This window comes from Mizuhopecten yessoensis, unplaced genomic scaffold (assembly GCF_002113885.1).
Source record: "Mizuhopecten yessoensis strain PY_sf001 unplaced genomic scaffold, ASM211388v2 scaffold4805, whole genome shotgun sequence".
Lineage (NCBI taxonomy): Eukaryota > Metazoa > Mollusca > Bivalvia > Pectinida > Pectinidae > Mizuhopecten > Mizuhopecten yessoensis.
This window is the reverse complement of record NW_018405730.1, coordinates 1131931-1153173: the sequence shown is the minus strand read 5'-3', so window position 1 is coordinate 1153173 and position 21243 is coordinate 1131931. Positions and strand designations below refer to the sequence as shown.

General features: G+C 36.0%; 1 protein-coding gene across 6 annotated transcripts in view; it reads left to right on the top strand.

The window, feature by feature from the left end:
- Positions 1-21243, top strand: part of LOC110449732 (polypeptide N-acetylgalactosaminyltransferase 5-like) — a 211184-nt gene that overhangs the window by 137983 nt on the left and 51958 nt on the right. For all 6 annotated transcript variants that reach the window (XM_021496784.1, XM_021496787.1, XM_021496786.1 and 3 more), the window contains 2 exons: positions 849-1386; positions 20569-20722. In XM_021496784.1, the coding sequence (XP_021352459.1) occupies positions 960-1386; positions 20569-20722 (581 nt within the window). In that variant the 5' untranslated portion in view covers positions 849-959. The remainder of the gene's footprint in view (positions 1-848; positions 1387-20568; positions 20723-21243) is intronic.

Sequence of the window (21243 nt, the reverse complement as noted above, 5' to 3'; positions counted from 1 at the left end):
AAGAGCTAGCTATATCAACAATTGGAATATAAATCATTATATATATGATATATATGATAAAAATTCCTATTTCTTAGGGCTCTTGGCCATAAACAGATGTACTGCAGCCATCAACACAGACAAACGTCAAGAATTTATTACATTCTATATTTTATTACGTGAGAGATTTCACAGTATCGGTATTGCTGTGGTGTGATATGACTGTACATTAGTTAGGTCAGACTTGAACCAACATAATATCTTTAACAGCTAGCTAAAACATGCCAATATTTCTCCCTCCGATCATATCACTTGTTTGAAGGAGTTGCATATTTTGGCATGTCGTAACTTTTGTTATACAGTTACATTCCATTATACTGCGAACTGTCTTATCAATATATTGTCTGGTAGTCAGTCTTACTTTGTTTTATTTCTTTTATTTATAAGAACTCTGAATCAGGGGAGTCTGTTTGGAGATAGTTAAGCTGCCCTGGAGATTGACAGATTCACTAGATAACTTACTGTATTAAATGATTTTTTTGGAATTTAAATCAAGAGCATCATTTACGTAGAATTTCATTGTATAGTTATTTTCTTTTTTGTATTTCATTAGTAAAATGACAGTTCACTTCATCTAAAATAGTTTCATTATTTTATAATTTTTTCTTCCTTGTATTTTACTGGTGTAGGGACAGATCATTTCGTCTGTAATGGCACTCATGATCTACTGCATGCAGAATATTTACACACTTACACTATTTTTTTTCTCTATGAAATTCAAATATTTCATCAACTGTACATCTTAAATTTCAGATCTATATTTTATTAAATATCTATTTTAAATGTCAGATTTTATCAATGTTTTGCAGTTGCCTGGACCCTAAATATGAAGACTAGGAGGTAGTGAATATTTGCAAGTCCAGGATTCCAGATCTGCTGTTTATTCTTGGATTAATTTTTTTCTAAGAGTGTGATACAAGATGGCGAGTTTTTTTCGCCGCCGAAGGAGTTTGATTGCCAAGGTTGTGTTGACGATCCCCGCCCTGTGGTTCCTCGGGGTAGTTCTTATGAATTATAATGATGTAGATTCTAATGGAAGTCAGGGAAATGTTCACAAACGCCAAGCTGCTGTAGATCACCGGGCCATACCGGCTCACGAGTTCGGGGGCGATAATGGCCACAATGACAGACTCCACGCTGTTGATAGAGGAGTCCTAGCACAGAAAATTCACGAGGAATTGGGGGGGAATAATCAGGGGAATAATCAGGGTAACAGTTTTATGAAGGAGGAGAACGAGGAGAACATACGAACACCTAAGCCCAATAAAGTGAAAAGGGTGGAAGAAAAACCATTAAAATACATACCTAAGGAACAGAATCGTCAGGAAGTCGACCCGAATGCTCCAGGTTGGTACTAATTTATTAATCATTAGGTCATCTTGTGATCCCATAGTTACAGCTTTAAAGCTTCATTTCAAAATGTAGTACATAATATATGTATTGAAATTTGTATGCGGCTTACGTTAATTTGGACCAATTTTGAACATGTTTTGCTTCGATAAGCTTCAGTTACTAAAAAAAAAAACATCACACTGTCACTATATGTGTGTATCACGTGACCATGCTAGCTGTCACAACAGGAACAGGTCACATAGTCTTCGGTGCTACAATAAATGTTTAAGCTTTTATCTGATTATACTGAACCAATTCATGTATATTTGATGACTTAGCTTTGATCTGATTGGTCGAAAAAGACAGCTTACGCCACAGAATTGTTGAAAGGCTAAACAAAAAACGCTCAAACCTAGTCTTTTATCTATTTTGGGATTATTTTGTGGAGAGTAAAGACTGTTATTGTCCCTAATCTAGTAAACTAGTTAGCTTCGGCTGATACGTAGTGAACTTGCTCTTTTCGTGTTAAGGAATTTGTGGGTTTAAGTACAAATTAGGGCACCTTCCAGTTTTTGTCGCATACAAATTTTCGAACAGAAAAATCATTTAAATTGTTACAGTACTTTAGAACATTCACTTAATCATGGAAGCCTAAAGGAACCTGCTGTATCCCTATGCTGTATACTAACTGTGATAAATGTCTAAAGGAACCTGCTGTATCCCTACGCTGTATACTAACTGTGATAAATGTCTAAAGGGACCTGCCTTATCCCTACGCTGTAGACTAACTATGATAAATGTCTAAAGGAACCTGCTGTATCCCTACGCTGTAGACTAACTATGATAAATGTCTTAAGGAACCTGCTGTATCCCTATGATGTAGACTAACTATGATAAATGTCTTAAGGAACCTGCTGTATCCCTATGCTGTAGACTAACTATGATAAATGTCTAAACGAACCTGCTGTATCCCTACGCTGTAGACTAACTATGATTAATACCTAAAGGAACCTACTGTATCTCTATGCTTTAGACTAACTATGATAAATGTCTAAAGGAACCTTCTGTATCCCTACGCTGTAGACTAACTATGATTAATACCTAAAGGAACCTACTGTATCTCTATGCTGTAGACTAACTATGATAAATGACTAAAGGAACCTGCTGTATCCCTACGCTGTAGACTAACTATGATAAATACCTAAAGGAACCTACTGTATCTCTATGCTGTAGACTAACTATGATAAATGTCTAAAGGAACCTGCTGTATCCCTACGCTGTAGACTAACTATGATAAATGTCTAAGAGACCTGCTGTATGTATCCCTATGCTGTAGACTAACTATGATAAATGTCCCTTCTCATGTCGGTACTCGTATACCATACAATCGGTACTTGGCAGAATTCTGCATGGTATGTGGTATGATTAGTACAACTCCTGAAGGACATCTTGTATTCCTCCAGATTATGCGTCAAAATGAAGCTAAATTACGTCATATTACTTTTTTAAGTTTAAATATTTAGTACATTGCTTAAAGAATAGCTTTCTATTTTGTCAGTTTATGAGTATTTACTCCAGCTTGTGGGGACAATGGTTTTTGTGAAAATGTCATTGTAGACTGCAAATATAACATAATATAATATATTGTAAGCGGCCTTACTTTCTGTGTTACATAGAAACCTGTGTAAACAAGACCATTACACAGAAACCTGTGTAAACCAGACCCTTATAATCAATGTGTTCTACATAGAGTACATTACTGTGTACAATAAAAACTAAGATCTTGTTTATCCTTCAGAGAATTACGGTTGCCTGTTGGCAAGAGTGTTAAGTTTAACAGATATAACAGAATGGTTTGGCAAGGAAGTATATCCTGAATAATACCGTGATTGACTATAACGGGACAATTTGTCTGTGCTGGCCACCAGCTCACGTGGAACGCACCCTGTAACGGACAATTCGTCTGTGCTGGCCACCAGCTCACGTGGAACGCACCGTGGCTCATGCTAATAGCATCTCTTGTAAAGATTAAATTAGTACAGTAGCTGTAGCTATAGGTAACCACATTAATCTACATAATGTCATCAATTAGTACAATTATAATCTACATAATGTTATCAATTAGTACAATCAATAATAACATTCCTGTGATTCTGTAGCTTCAGTAATCTGATGTGTATGCGCGGTGTATCAGGAGAGGACTTTTAGCTTTGCCTGTTGCTCAAAATTCCTTTTTGTAAATTAAATCAATGCAATAAAATATTCTGAAATGGAATGAACATCCAACTCTATATAATTAGCTAAAATCAGAGGTCCCCTGGAATTTGTAATAGATGTGTTTTACACTCTATACATATTCGGAGCAGACATTATCTAAGGTATGTGTATGACTGATCTGTGCAGAGCTATGTAAAGGACGTGGGTAACCTGACTAGTCTACATTACGTACGTACATATACCTAAATTACTGATCCCCATAGGCCTGAGCATGTCTGTGCATGACAAAAGACATTGAAACTGCACATATCTGAAATGTTTTTTATTACGTAGATATGTAATAATTCTGAGATCACATGGGGGGCGAATAGGTGGGGGGGATGTAGGGGGTTCGGTTGGTGGGAGGATGGGGTTGGCGTGTAATGCTACGTTTGATATATTCCTCCCTAAAGGCCAATCGCCAGCTTTGTGGGCACCAGGACCCTGTGATGGATTGACTTATATATAACACAGACTCACGACCAGTCAAATTTGATAAATAATAAAGAAACTATAAAAGGATTAGGTAAGAACTGGAGGCAAACTAGAGCTATCCTGCAATGACAGATGTTTTGCAGAGCCAGAAAATCCAATACTGCTGGATATCGCTTTGCCATGAGGACTTTTGATGTATATGCAGTAGAGGGTCAATTTAAACAAATTTTGGATTGAGTTCAGAATTCAGCATAACACATGTGTGTGTTAACTGCGATTGCCAGACTATTCAGCCGACAGACGCGTAACTCACAGAATTTATCTACTGTCCCCAGAGTGAGGCTGGAATTCATATGATAATGGTGTAACATGTTATTATTTATAAATATAAACGTAAATATTGCAGATAAAAGATAATTGTGTACAACCAATTCCATTTGTGATATTTCGTTGATATGTACCATATACAATGTGTTTTTTCTTTCTGTAGTGGATAAAAATGCATGTGCTGTATTCTTTTGTATTTGCGGTAATAGTAATGATATATATCTGTGATACGGAATTGTCATGTATATATATTATAACTTGTACTGTGAATAAACAGATTTTGGCAGAAATCAAATTTTAGCATATTTTGCACTTTAAATATTTCACCAATTTATGATAACACTGCATTATGAAAGTCTCTGTATATTTGTTTGTGTTACCGGTATATTGTCTACACTGCACCTATTCATTGATGAACTATAAACTTAAAATCTGATATTGCACTAAAATGTTGGTGTGCTAAAATAAGTAAGATGGGAGCTAAAATGTCTCCATGGTTCAGGTACCATAAAGTAAAGACTAAGTAGAGTTTTCTGAGTCAAAGTTCTTCCAACTTGTAGTGAACAGTTTATGTAAAATATTGTTCCTGTTCTTTGAATTTCTTATCAGACAAAGGACTAGCTGTTAACCAATCAGGCAAATGTTTGTTAAACAATCAGGCTGTAAAAAATAGCAAATGTTTGTAAAACTGTCAGAACACATCTGCAAAACTTCTTGACAACTGTCTGTAAAACAACCTGTATTTACATTGACCGTAAAACAGTCGGGGAAATAATCATCGATATGAAATGTCTGAAAAATTCTCAGGCAAATGTTTGTATGATAGTCTTTAAAAAGTCATATAATATCTGAACACTCTCAGGCAAATATCTTTAAAACAGTTAGCAACTGTCTGTAAAACAGTTAGGCAAATTCTGTGAAACTGTCAACAAATATCTATAAAACATTCAGCAAATTAAGCTGTAAAATAATTAAGCAAAACTCTGTTAAATGGTCAACAAATGTCTGTAAAACAGTCAGCAAATATCTGCAAACTATCAGCAAATGTATGTGGTATAAAGCTTCTTTTTAGCTCACCTGGCCCAAAGCCGTGGCGCGGTGTCCGTCGTCCGTCTGTAGTCCGTCAGGCGTCCGTCTTTCAACCATCTGGCGTCAATATTTTACTTTAAACAACTTCTTCTGAATAACCATAATGCCCAGGGTGATGATATTTGGCCAGTAGCATGCTGGGATAAAGGGCTACCAAGTTTGTTCCAATGAATAACCTTCACTCATATTCAAGGTCACAGGGGTCAATTGTCTAAAAAAGAAATTTAAAAAACTTCTTCTGAATAACCAAAAGGACCAGGATGTTGATATTTGTTCAGGAGCATGCTGGGATGAAAGGTTACCAAGTTTGTTAAAATGAATGAGCTTGACTTACTTTCAAGGTCACAGGTGTAAAATATGTTCAAAATCTTTAAACGACTTCTTCTGAATAACCATGAAGCCCAGAATGTTGATATTTGCCCAGTAGCATGTTAGCATGAAGGTCTACCAAGTTTGTTCAAATGAATGACCTTGACCCATTTTCAAGGTCACAGGGGTCAAATATGTTTAAAGCTTTAATTGACTTCTACTGAATAACCAAAATGCCCAGGGTGATGATATTTGGCCATTAGCATGTTTGGATGAAGGGCTACCAAGTGTTTTTAAATGAATGACCTTAACCTTTATTCAAGGTCGCATGGGTCAAAAAATCTTTAAACAACTTCTACTGAATAAAAGCGTGCTTGGATGAAGGGCTATCAAGCTTTTTCATTTGAATGACCTTGACACACTTTTAAGGTCACATTTAGTAAAATATGTATAAACATTTAAATGACTTCATTTCAATAAACAAAAGGTCTAGCTTATAGGGTGGTAATATTTTGAAAGTTTCATGCTGAGATGAAGAGATGAAGGGCTATAAAGTTTGTTCAACGTAATGACCTTGTTCGACTTTCAAGGTCACAGGGGTTAAATGTTTTAAAATCCTTTAACAGGTTCTTTTGAATGACCTATAGTCATAAATACTGATATTTTGCCAGTAGCTTTATTCTAGATCACTTTTAAGGTTACAAGTGTGAGCTTAATACCAGGCGAGCGATGCAGGCCCATTGGGCCTCTTGTTAAAAAAAAGTTGCCAATGTCTATAAAACAGTCAGCAAATATCAACAGAGGTCAGATACTAGGTCAGACATCATGTTCAGAAGAGGCAAGATAAGAATTTTGAATTTTCCAGAATTAAAGAAGACTACTACATGAATGTGAATCTCATTTGTATGAAACCCAATACAGCACTAACTATGTACAGTAGGATCAGATATTTGAAGTTTCAATCCTGGAAAAAATCATTATGGTTTTAATTTTTGCACACATCCTTGATACCAAATCAAAATTTGTAGCTAATTCTATTAGACATGGCAACAAAGTCACAGGGCTCGTATTTCGTGTTTTATGAGGCTGCAAATGATACAAAAATAATGTCGATTCGCCATAAAAGTCTGCAAAAGTGACTTTGTCTTCATTTGCTAAGTGCATCCATTTATTTGATGTAACTTTCCCTACCATAGACAATCAACAGAATCAGAAAATCAGGGCCGATTTACAGCCAGCTATCTCCCTAATTCTGTCACATAGACAACCCTACATTATTTAATTACAAGACATTTCTATTCATATTTAATGAGTGTGCTGCAATCTGATTGGTGCAGGTCAGGTCACAAATCTCGATGGATTGGCGATCAGGGCGATGGCGTGTAAGTGACAGCGACGGTTTAAGTGTTCTGTGGTTTATGGTGTGATACACACACATATTCAATCGCAGTAAACTGATTACCCAAGTCAAGTTTGGTTAGACTGTGTCCGAAAAGTAGTCTTAATTCCGACATCAACTTGGTTGTAAAGCTGAAGCTGAGATAATCCTATGGTGTATATAATGCTCCCGTCTATCGGTATACAATTTTAGTGCTCATCTGTGCAGTATTACTGTTTTACTATTCAGTAATGCTATATTACCACAGGAAAGGTTTCGTCATTATAAAGGTGTTTGGCAATAAATTTAAGGAAATGTATAAAGGTATTCCAAAGAAAAAGAGTAAAAGGGACCTTAACTCATTCACTCCCGCAGACACATTGGAACTGTTCCATTTCAAAGGTTAATATATAATTGGTTCATTATGAAATTTCCGGGATGAATAAGTCAATTGAAGTATGTTTGCAGTAAGCTCGGAACCCAATGGAATTAAGGGTATTATTTCATGGTTTTAATAAAGAACATTGTATTATGATTGGTGTTTATCAGTTAATACAGTATCACATTAATGTGTGTTTATTACTAGTAATACAGTATCAACTAGTGCAATTAATACAGTATAAGTTTTTATCAATCAGTTGTGTGAAGTGTTTATCAATACAGCATTGTGTTTTCGTGAATTATTTGTAACATTTATTTGAGTTAACAAACACTAATTGATCCCAGCAATCTTACGCCATTGAAGTGTTGGCACACTTCAGCACAGTCCTTATATTTCATCAATAAAAATGCTTCATACAGATATTGACATTTAACAACACCTACTCGAGTCCATAGAAGAATCTCGTAATCAACTTCTGTATCGATGGATATGGGAATCTTGACATTCTAATGAACCTCCATGATCAAATTTCTTACTTGAAGTTCAGGGACTGGAGGAATGGAGTCTGTCACACGAGGATAAGATTGTAGACTTCAGATCGAGTCCCGATGCAATCACATATTAATTTAGGCTCGACTCCTGTCCCATGATCTAGTTCTACTGTTTAATCTGACTGATACAATTATACCAGCATCACTTGACAAATTCAATGGATATGTTCAGGAGAAGTTTGACAAGGAAGGGATTTTAATTAATCTACTGAAGGTAGCTGTCTGTAACATTCTTCCTCAGTTTTTACAAGCCACACGACAGTAAAGGAGATGCTAACATAAGGTGTACGATGAAAGATTAAGAGTTGTGTTGTAGTTTTCAGACACGCTAATGTGTAATTGTTGTTCTGAGAAGCAGCTTTGCAGTAATTGTTGTTTAGTACTTTAACACTGGCAGCACTACATGTAATTGTTGTTCAGTACTTTAACACTAGCAGCACTACTGGAATTGTTGTTCAGTACTTTAACACTAGCAGCACTACTGGAATTGTTGTTCAGTACTTTAACACTAGCAGCACTAGTGTAATTGTTGTTCAGTACTTTAACACTAGCAGCACTATTGTAATTGTTGTTCAGTACTTTAACACTAACAGCACTACTGTAATTGTTGTTCAGTACTTTAACAATAGCAGCACTACTGTAATTGTTGTTCAGTACTTTAACAATAGCAGCACTACTGTAATTGTTGTTCAGTACTTTAACCCTAGCAGCACTACTGTAATTGTTGTTCAGTACTTTAGCACTGGCAGCACTACATGTAATTGTTGTTCAGTACTTTAACACTAGCAGCACTACTAGCTGAAATTGTTGTTCAGTACTTTAACACTAGCAGCACTATTGTAATTGTTGTTCAGTACTTTAACACTAACAGCACTACTGTAATTGTTGTTCAGTACTTTAACCCTAGCAGCACTACTGTAATTGTTGTTCAGTACTTTAACAATAGCAGCACTACTGTAATTGTTGTTCAGTACTTGAACACTAGCAGCACTACTGTAATTGGTGTTCAGTACTTTAACACTAGCAGCACTACTGTAATTGTTATTCAGTACTTTAACACTAGCAGCACTACTAGCTGAAATTGTTGTTCAGTACTTTAACACTAGCAGCACTATTGTAATTGTTGTTCAGTACTTTAACACTAACAGCACTACTGTAATTGTTGTTCAGTACTTTAACTCTAGCAGCACTACTAGCTGTAATTGTTGTTCCGTACTTTAACACTAGCAGCACTATTGTAATTGTTGTTCAGTACTTGAACACTACCAGCACTACTGTAATTGTTGTTCAGTACTTTAACTCTAGCAGCACTACTAGCTGTAATTGTTGTTCCGTACTTTAACACTAGCAGCACTATTGTAATTGTTGTTCAGTACTTTAACACTAACAGCACTACTGTAATTGTTGTTCAGTACTTTAACGCTAGCAGCACTACTGTAATTGTTGTTCAGTACTTTAACTCTAGCAGCACTACTAGCTGTAATTGTTGTTCAGTAATTTAACACTAGCAGCACTACTGTACTTATTGTTCAGTACGTTAACACTAGCAGCACTACTGTAAATGTTGTTCAGTACTTTAACACTAGCAGCACTACTAGCTGAAATTGTTGTTCAGTACTTTAACACTAGCAGCACTACTGTAATTGTTATTCAGTACTTTAACACTAGCAGCACTACTGTACTTATTGTTCAGTACGTTAACACTAGCAGCACTACTGTAATTGTTGTTCAGTACTTTAACACTGGCAGCACTATTGTAATTGTTGTTCAGTACTTTAACACTAGCAGCACTACTGTAATTGTTGTTCAGTACTTTAACACTAGCAGCACTACTGTAATTGTTGTTCAGTACTTTAACACTAGCAGCACTACTGTAATTGTTGTTCAGTACTTTAACACTAGCAGCACTACTGTAATTGTTGTTCAGTACTTTAACACTAGCAGCACTACTGTAATTGTTGTTCAGTACTTTAACACTAGCAGCACTACTGTAATTGTTGTTCAGTACTTTAACACTAGCAGCACTACTGTAATTGTTGTTCAGTACTTTAACACTAGCAGCACTACTGTAATTGTTGTTCAGTACTTTAACACTAGCAGCACTACTGTAATTGTTGTTCAGTACTTTAACACTAGCAGCACTACTGTAATTGTTGTTCAGTACTTTAACACTAGCAGCACTACTGTAATTGTTGTTCAGTACTTTAACACTAGCAGCACTACTGTAATTGTTGTTCAGTACTTTAACACTAGCAGCACTACTGTAATTGTTGTTCAGTACTTTAACACTAGCAGCACTACTGTAATTGTTGTTCAGTACTTTAACACTAGCAGCACTACTGTAATTGTTGTTCAGTACTTTAACACTAGCAGCACTACTGTAATTGTTGTTCAGTACTTTAACACTAGCAGCACTACTGTAATTGTTGTTCAGTACTTTAACACTAGCAGCACTACTGTAATTGTTGTTCAGTACTTTAACACTAGCAGCACTACTGTAATTGTTGTTCAGTACTTTAACACTAGCAGCACTACTGTAATTGTTGTTCAGTACTTTAACACTAGCAGCACTACTGTAATTGTTGTTCAGTACTTTAACACTAGCAGCACTACTATAATTGTTGTTCAGTACTTTAACACTAGCAGCACTACTGTAATTGTTGTTCAGTACTTTAACACTAGCAGCACTACTGTAATTGTTGTTCAGTACTTTAACACTAGCAGCACTACTGTAATTGTTGTTCAGTACTTTAACACTAGCAGCACTACTGTAATTGTTGTTCAGTACTTTAACACTAGCAGCACTACTGTAATTGTTGTTCAGTACTTTAACACTAGCAGCACTACTGTAATTGTTGTTCAGTACTTTAACACTAGCAGCACTACTGTAATTGTTGTTCAGTACTTTAACACTAGCAGCACTACTGTAATTGTTGTTCAGTACTTTAACACTAGCAGCACTACTGTAATTGTTGTTCAGTACTTTAACACTAGCAGCACTACTGTAATTGTTGTTCAGTACTTTAACACTAGCAGCACTACTGTAATTGTTGTTCAGTACTTTAACACTAGCAGCACTACTGTAATTGTTGTTCAGTACTTTAACACTAGCAGCACTACTGTAATTGTTGTTCAGTACTTTAACACTAGCAGCACTACTGTAATTGTTGTTCAGTACTTTAACACTAGCAGCACTACTGTAATTGTTGTTCAGTACTTTAACACTAGCAGCACTACTGTAATTGTTGTTCAGTACTTTAACACTAGCAGCACTACTGTAATTGTTGTTCAGTACTTTAACACTAGCAGCACTACTGTAATTGTTGTTCAGTACTTTAACACTAGCAGCACTACTGTAATTGTTGTTCAGTACTTTAACACTAGCAGCACTACTGTAATTGTTGTTCAGTACTTTAACACTAGCAGCACTACTGTAATTGTTGTTCAGTACTTTAACACTAGCAGCACTACTGTAATTGTTGTTCAGTACTTTAACACTAGCAGCACTACTGTAATTGTTGTTCAGTACTTTAACACTAGCAGCACTACTGTAATTGTTGTTCAGTACTTTAACACTAGCAGCACTACTGTAATTGTTGTTCAGTACTTTAACACTAGCAGCACTACTGTAATTGTTGTTCAGTACTTTAACACTAGCAGCACTACTGTAATTGTTGTTCAGTACTTTAACACTAGCAGCACTACTGTAATTGTTGTTCAGTACTTTAACACTAGCAGCACTACTGTAATTGTTGTTCAGTACTTTAACACTAGCAGCACTACTGTAATTGTTGTTCAGTACTTTAACACTAGCAGCACTACTGTAATTGTTGTTCAGTACTTTAACACTAGCAGCACTACTGTAATTGTTGTTCAGTACTTTAACACTAGCAGCACTACTGTAATTGTTGTTCAGTACTTTAACACTACCAGCACTACTGTAATTGTTGTTCAGTACTTTAACACTAGCAGCACTACATGTAATTGTTGTTCAGTACTTTAACACTAGCAGCACTACTGTAATTGTTGTTCAGTACTTTAACACTAGCAGCACTACTGGAATTGTTGTTCAGTACTTTAACACTAGCAGCAATACTGTAATTGTTGTTCAGAGAAGCAGTACTAGTATAAAAAAAAATCAGTAAGCAATTGTGTTGCATATCATGTGATCATCACCTGTATTAAATAGGTCTTGAGACAGTAGTCATTCCCCCTATTTAAATCGTTTTAAACTTAAACTAGAGACAGCACCTGTCTGTATCACTAGAAAAGATCACTTACAATATATCTTGATCTAAAAAGATCATTAACTATCTTGATCTATTGAAAACACTTTTCTTGATTTATAGAGAATTTCACTAGTCTTGATCTGGAGAGATTACATGATTTGATCTAGTGAGACCCTGTACCTTGATCTAGAGATCGCCCTTTTTATTATCTTGAGGCCAATGTTATTTTGAGAAGTCACCTTTGATAGATTTGAAAACAAATTCCTACAATAAAAATTTCTGCAGGAAGAATGGCTAACTGCAGTTCATTACTGTGTTTATAGACCTATATTGCCAGTAGTTTATGATGATTACAAGCAGTATTGCTTGGTATAACACATTAAACAGGTGTTTATCACATATACAATCTACAACAGGTAGACAGGGATGTCTTTCCTTAACCTTTTTCATCTGGACCTAGAAACTACAGCACATGCACTATGCATAATAAGGGAACAATAAAAAGGAAACTCTCTTACAGTCTATTCCAGATCATCAAAACTCTTATAATAGTGTCAATGACATTATGGTAGAAATTCACACCTTCCCCTCAAATTTGTATATACTGTGACAGTTCAGCCGTCCAGACAAGGTATTATCAGTAACTTTAGCATGCGAACATGACCAATATCTATTGATGAATTGTTTATTAACTCATTCACCCCTGAAATTTCATAATGAACTTTTCAAACCTTTGATTCGGAAGAGTTCAAATGTGTCTTCATGGGTAAATGAGTTAAACATTATTACTAGCCTGAGGCTTTCCACTTATGTCCTAACTATGAGATACCTATGAGGACATGACATTACACTAGAAATGACAGTATGTTAGAAGTGACGCTACAGTATCAATGCATGGCACTATGGTAGCAATTCATGGCGCTATGGTAGCAATGTATGGCACTATGGTAGCAATGCATTGCGTTATGGTAGCAATGCATGGCGCTATGGTAGCAATGCATGGCGCTATGGTAGAAATGCATGGCACTATGGTAGCAATGACGTCTTGGTAAGTGACAGCTACAGTGATTGTGACTTTAAGTCAGACATCATGATGCAGTAGTAGTTACATTGTAATAGAAAATACAATGTAGACATTTATGTATAAATATATACATACAGAATGGAACTCATTTAGAACTGAACATACATGTATTCATCATCATTTAAACAGATCAATTTACAATTCTATACAGGGTTAGACTGAAGTGTAACTAATTTGCTTAAAACATGTCAAGGCGATCCAATTAAAATCCCATAAACATAACAGCCATGTCAGTTTTGCTCGTTAAGCACCTGACATGATCGTTAAATGCTGGTAACAATCATCTGGCCTTAGGGGGTTCAGAAAGGCCAGGAATCGAACAAATGTAAATTTACACACTTTATGATGGTAAAGTTCGTTAAATGGTGATACATTTGTCCAATTTAAGATGGATTCATAAGGTTCATAGAAGTTACAATTCTTAGATAAAGTAAAGTGCATTGTTTTACTATCCACTGTACAGAACACATTTTGAAACTTTTCAACAGAATATGGATAAAACATTACACCTTCATTCATTTATAATGTAAACTATTAATCAACATGGGAACCAAAGGCTTTTAAATCTCTAAAATTGCAATGAAACACAAGTATACATCTTGTTGCCAGATCCTATTAATATTCCTATTAACCTGTGTACTTATCATATATGATGTATATGAAATAAATATTGTTTAAACCAAGTATATATGCATTTTAAAACTGAGGCTGACGAAATACACACCGCTAATGTAATCTTTATAATCTGCATAATGTTTTTTAGGTCACCTGAGCTTTAGCTCAAGTGACCTATTGCTATCCGTTTTCGTCCGTCGTCGTCCGTCGTCCGTCGTCCGTCGTCCGTTAACATTTTACATTTCAAACTTAAAGTCAAGTTCTGCTGGGCCGATTGAACTGAAAGTTGGTAGGAATGATCGCCTCATGGTCCTGACAAAGTGTTGTTATTTTTCGGGTCGATCAGAAATCCAATATGGCCGCCACGGCCACCATTTTGAAAACCTATTTCAAACTTAAAGTCAAGTTCTGCTGGACCGATTGAACTGAAAGTTGGTAGGAATGATCGCCTCATGGTCCTGACAAAGTGTTGTTATTTTTTGGGTCGATCAGAAATCCAATATGGCCACCACGGCCGCCATTTTGAAAACCTATTTCAAACTTAAAGTCAAGTTCTGCTGGACCGATTGAACTTAAAGTTTGTAGGAATGATCGACTCATGGTCCTGACAAAGTGTTGTTATTTTTCAGGTCAATCATAAATCCAATATGGCCGCCACGGCCACCATTTTGAAAACATATTTCAAACTTAAAGTCAAGTTCTGCTAGGCCGATTGAACTGAAACTTTGTAGGAATGATTGACTCATGGTCCTGACAAAGTGTTGTTATTTTTCAGGTCGATCAGAAATCCAATATGGCCACCACAGCTGCCATTTTGGTAAACTATTTCAAACTTAAAGTAAAGATCTACTTGGCCGATTGAACTGAAACTTTGTAGGAATGATCGAATCATGGTCCTGACAAAGTGTTGTTATTTTTCGGGTCAATCAGAAATACAATTTGGCTGCCATGGCCGCTATTTTGCTACTAAGTTCTAATAGGCCGATCTCACTTAAAATTGGTCTAGGAATGATCAGCTCATGGTCCTGACAAAGTTAAGTTAACATTATACTATTTTTTACTCAAATTGGTACATATTTCAACAACAAAAATAAATACTATAGACTCAGGTGACCGTTAAGGCCCATGGGCCTCTTGTTTTTTATTGCCTCCTTTCTATATACAGTAACCTCCCTTGGTAATTTATATATACAGTACCCTCCCTTGGTAATTTACATATACAGTAACCTCCATGGGTAATTTATATATACAGTAACCTCCCTTAGTAATTTATATATACAGTATCCTCCCTCAGTAATTTATATATACAGTAACCTCCATTGGTAATTTACATATACAGTAACCTCACTTGGTATTTTATATATACTGTTACCTCCCTTTGTAATTTACATATACAGTAACCTCCCTTGGTATTTTACATGTACAGTTACTTCCCTCAGTAATTTATATATACAGTAACCTCCATTGGTAATTTACATATACAGTAACCTCCCTTGGTATTTTATATATACTGTTACCTCCCTTTGTAATTTACATATACAGTAACCTCCCTTGGTATTTTACATGTACAGTTACTTCCCTCAGTAATTTATATATACAGTAACCTCCATTGGTAATTTACATATACAGTAACCTCCATGGGTAATTTATATATACAGTAACCTCCCTCGGTAATTTACATGTACAGTTACTTCCCTCAGTAATTTATATATACAGTAACCTCCATTGGTAATTTACATATACAGTAACCTCCCTTGGTATTTTACATGTACAGTTACTTCCCTCAGTAATTTATATATACAGTAACCTCCCTTGGTAATTTATATATTCAGTAACCTCCCTTGGTAATTTACATGTACAGTAACCTCCCTTGATAATTTACGTATACAGTAACCTCCCTCAGTAATTTATATACTAAGTTCTAATAGGCCGATCTCACTTAAAATTGGTCTAGGAATGATCAGCTCATGGTCCTGACAAAGTTAAGTTAACATTATACTATTATTTACTCAAATTGGTACATATTTCAACAACAAAAATAAATACTATAGACTCAGGAGACAGTTAAGGCCCATGGGCCTCTTGTTTTTTATTGCCTCCTTTCTATATACAGTACCCTCCCTTGGTAATTTATATATACAGTAGCCTCCCTTGGTAATTTATATATACAGTACCCTCCCTTGGTAATTTATATATACAGTAGCCTCCCTTGGTAATTTATATATACAGTAGCCTCCCTTGGTAATTTATATATACAGTAGCCTCCCTTGGTAATTTATATATACAGTAGCCTCCCTTGGTAATTTATATATACAGTAGCCTCCCTTGGTAATTTACATGTACAGTTACTTCCCTCAGTAATTTATATATGGAGTAACCTCCCTTGGTAATTTATATATTCAGTAACCTCCCTTGGTAATTTACATGTACAGTTACTTCCCTCAGTAATTTATATATGGAGTAACCTCCCTTGGTAATTTATATATACAGTAACCTCCCTTGGTAATTTACATGTACAGTAACCTCCCTTGATAATTTACGTATACAGTAACCTCCCTCAGTAATTTATATATACAGTAACCTCCCTTGGTAATTTACATATACAGTAACCTCCCTTGGTATTTTATATATACTGTTTCCTCCCTTGAAATTTGCTTTTGATATATAACTAGCACGAACTTTGGGTCAGGACACTATAGGTGCCAACCTCTTAAATCTTCAGTGAGATCTCCCTCATTCCACATTTGCAGTGAGGGGCTTATAAGTGTGTGAAATGCGACTGAAACTGCTCTGCTCAGTTATCTTTCCTTTCTAATGCATCAAATTAACTCCAGAAAGCATCCATTTGATTCAGACACACCTGTTATGGTCATTACACACAACCTTCAGTAACTAGATCATTTGACCACAGGCTGTAGATTTTGAGCATGTTTGAGTTTGCACTGCAATTAGGGAGTTTCAGGGGAGATTGGTAAATTTTGATCAAAATGAGTGAGTCCCCCTCCTAATGAGGGAAGTTTGACAGCTATGGGACACTTCTGTTGACCAGGTAGGTCTGTGGTTAGAGCGACAGTAACAATTTGAGATGAAAGGTTTGAGTCCCCGACTTACAAAGTCCCACAAGGTTTGGTTTTTGGTTTGATTTATCATATCTTATAATTGTAATGCCGAAAAAGCAAGTTTCTTATACTTTTTAGCTACAGTTTCTAGCATTGGTATACAGGATCCTGAAGTCTAATATGTGTTTTCAGCATTTAACATTTTGGCCACTAATTTTAACTTGTATTACATGTACTAATATTGTACAAACTGACTACAAACTTCGAATTGTTGACTTGCACTGCATTCATTGGGTACTAAACAACACATGAATTGTTGAAATCAATCTAGTGTATATATTGTGATCAGAAAAATCAAAAACTTTGAAGCTTTTGCAAGAGTTCTATCAGATGTCGACAAACATTCAGCAGAAGAGATATGTCAGCGTAGGGTATGCTATAAATACATCGATGGAATCCGTTGGTGAAAGGTCAACTGTTTCTAAATTGTCTCTATTTGAGGAACACTGGATTGCTTATTAAGTCGCATCTCGTCAGCATTTAACCTTTTTCTATGTAACTGATATTCTTTAATACGACCATTAATATTTGCACTAGGGTGTTGATATTTGGGGTGATAAGGTTCTGTAGGGGTCTAATGTTGATCAATGAAGTGCATTCGAACTAAACCTTTTTTTTTTTACATGTTTAAGATTTGATGTTTTATGACAAAGATTCTGGTGTAAGCTTTGGTCAGAAGTGTTTAAACTCACAATATATACTAGTATATATAGCACTCAACATCTGTCCTTAGGTGTGACTTTTTGAACAGAGTTTTCTGAGCAGACAAACATTGCTACAAGGAAGACAAACAGGATAAAAAAAATGCATTTTCTTAAAATATTTCACCAGTTTTGGACCTACTTATTTTTTATGTTTTCTATTAATTAAGCAATCTATTGTGTTCTCCGACAATTCTTGTTGTGTTTGTAGAGGATATCTAAATGGTACACTACATCCGAGTTGTACTGTTACGTTCTGATTGCTGTAGCACATGTAGGTATTTGTTTGGCTGATGTAGATGTCTCCATAGTGTATCTTGTATAGATATACAAATTCTTATTGTGCTGTCTCGTATAAGAAAGCGTTACAATATTTGGAGCCCTATCTTATGGTAAAAGTTTTCATAGCGATGTCAGCGATGATGCATACATCAGACTATAAGTGTCTACTGTGGTAACATGAAGCATTACATCTTTTAACAGGCTACCAAGTCATGTATGATAAACACATATATTCACAAGCTAATTATGGAAAGTGATTCTTTCAGTGGCAATATACTGAGAAATTTCTAAACTGAAATGAATGAATAATTATGTTATATTGTCAAACCGTTACTGTTCATTTCCGTACCTCTACACATCCTATCTCAATAAGATAGAAGTGAAATATTTAAAACATGACAGAAATATTATAATTTAATTAATTTCTTGATGGTTAATTAAAATAGATAAGTGATAATTTGTGCTCCTGTTTAACATACTTTACAGCAATTGGTGTCGGAGATCAGGATTATGGTACAAGATTCATTTTGTATGTGTGTGAGATATCAGTAGCCAGGAATATGTGTATTATACAGTTTGTTATACATGCAGGGTCAGAGGTCACAGTGAATAATATATGTGGGGTCAGAGGTCAGGAAAAATTGGTTTAAACGACAGTTGTAATTGCCTCAGGTATACTATTTTGCCTGTACTTAATGTTATCATCTTTATAAAACTACTGTTGGCGCTGTTTTAGGACCATTGCTTTAAAGGTGGGGTTGATTTTGGTATAAATTTCTGACGAGAAATCTCTTCAGTCAGAGATAAGTTTTATCAGAATTTATTTTTCCTTCGAATTATGTATCGAGTAAAATTTTATTGTGATCATTTATTCACCAGCAAACGAAATGTGCTTAAATGTGAAATTGAACGTCAGATCCTTGTCGCTATATTGTCAAATTCTTGTTTCCCAATTCACAAAAACGTAATGGAAACTCAGCGTTAGTGTACAGGATGATCTTGTTTTTATTGTGGTATCCATCATTGTCAGAAAGGTTCTATTTATAATAGCAAAAACTGATATGACTACTAAAGGACCATTAAATAGTGGTAAGGACTAGCTGGACTAGTGTGTTTATAGTTCACTGTAGACAAGACACAGTGCAACACAGGGAGACTAATACTAGAAACAATAGATATTTACAAACTAATACTGAAAAGTCAGATATGGACTGTAGTAATTGTAAGGGCAAAACAAATTGATTACTTGGTTCTCAGGCCCGCGCGCATTTCATTTTAGGGCACCGCATTGCCGATTTTATCGTGAAAGTAATAATTAAAAAAAAGAAGGGAATACACCAGCCGCCGTCTTTAAAAAAAATCCGGAAAATTGGTCCGCATTTTGTTTTTACCCGTTAGTCACCCAATCCCGAAAACATTTGAATAAAGATAAGGATTGATATACAGGCAAGCCTTGAAATGATTATGACTTATTAGTCTTTTGTACAAATGGCGCTCATTTCGGTACAAAATAAGGATTTGGGGGTTCGTGATTCTCGTCTGGAACATCGTGGGGGGATTTTCGGAGGCTTGCTCTATGACGGGTCTCTACACAACTATAAAAATACAAGGTAATGCCCACAGTGAACGTTGGCCTGAAAACCAAGTAATTAAATTTATTTGGCCTTAGTGTAGGCAGGTCACCATGGAACAGTTGATTTGTGTGTAGACATCTGGAGTTATCTCCCCTGGATGCTGTCTTGCGTTTACACATACCCGGTATATATAGGACATTGAAAATTCTTCTGTCATGTGATTGTGATAACAAACAGGTGTGTCTATAAATAGACAGAGTGGGAGTTGTTACCTCCCTTGAATCTGTCCGGAGGATTTGATAGATGCTAGTGAGGAAGACCAAGAGACAGATGCCATCTTTGTCTGACAACTTCCTCACTAATTATCGAGACATATCAATAAACAAAATTACGGGGACCAACACACAATTAAATTAATCCAAATGGTGTTTTTAATCTTTTCCAATTAGCCACACAATGACCAATGCTGTCTGACTCAGCCCTGGCTGTTACTGTGTCTTTGACAACTGTTAGTTTGATCTTGTCGGGTCCTCCTTGATTACAGGGCTATATTTAGGTGGAACGTCTGCTTGCATTTCCTTACAATTGACTTTGTTCACATAACATTGTTATGATTGACATACTATTTTAGGATAAACCTTATTTTGTTATGAAGGGGAAAAAACTTTGAACACACTGACATTTAATGTCCTGAGACAACAGCTATTCAATTATATTTTTGCAACAAAATTGTTTTGAAGGTCAAGTTTTAAACAAGGATTTTTTGTGGTGAGGTTATTTGAATAGGTGAAGGACATGGAGGTAAGTCATTTGACCAGGGGATTCCAGAATTGTTTTTTTAAATTAAATTTGTCTTTCTGTTACAGGGGAGAATGGAAAAGCAGTAGTGATTGACAAGGAAAAACTTTCGCCAACAGAACGGAAAAAATATGATGATGGTTGGCAAAACAACGCCTTCAATATGTATGCTAGTGACATGATATCACTTCATCGAAGTCTGCCAGATGTACGGGACTCTGAGTAAGTATTGTCCTCACTTCTACCATACTTTATCGTTTAATCCCTTCTCCAGTAACCCCTATATCATTTCTCAACCTTTATACCCTTATCTCTGATACTGCTGTTTCTCCCACTTTCCTGTACCTACCTTGGGACACAGACTTAGCTCAACTATCCCCTTATTCCCTGGCCATCACACCCCTACTTTCATTATCTGTCCCTTTATCCCATACTCTTGTTCTCTCCTTCCTCGACAACACCAACCCCTCTATACCCCCGTCCACCCTCACACCCCTACTCTTGTTATCTCTCTATCCCTTTATTCCATACTCATGTTTTCTCCTCCCTCCACCCCTCCCCCACCCTCATACCTCAACCCTTATTAATTTTCTCTCCCTTCATGTCATACTCGTATTCTCTCCCCCTTACTCCTCCCCACCCTCACACCTCAACTCTTATTCCATCTCCTTCCCTTTATGTCATATTCTTATTCTCTCCTCCCTCCCCCCTCCCACCCTCACACATAACTCATTTTCCCTCTC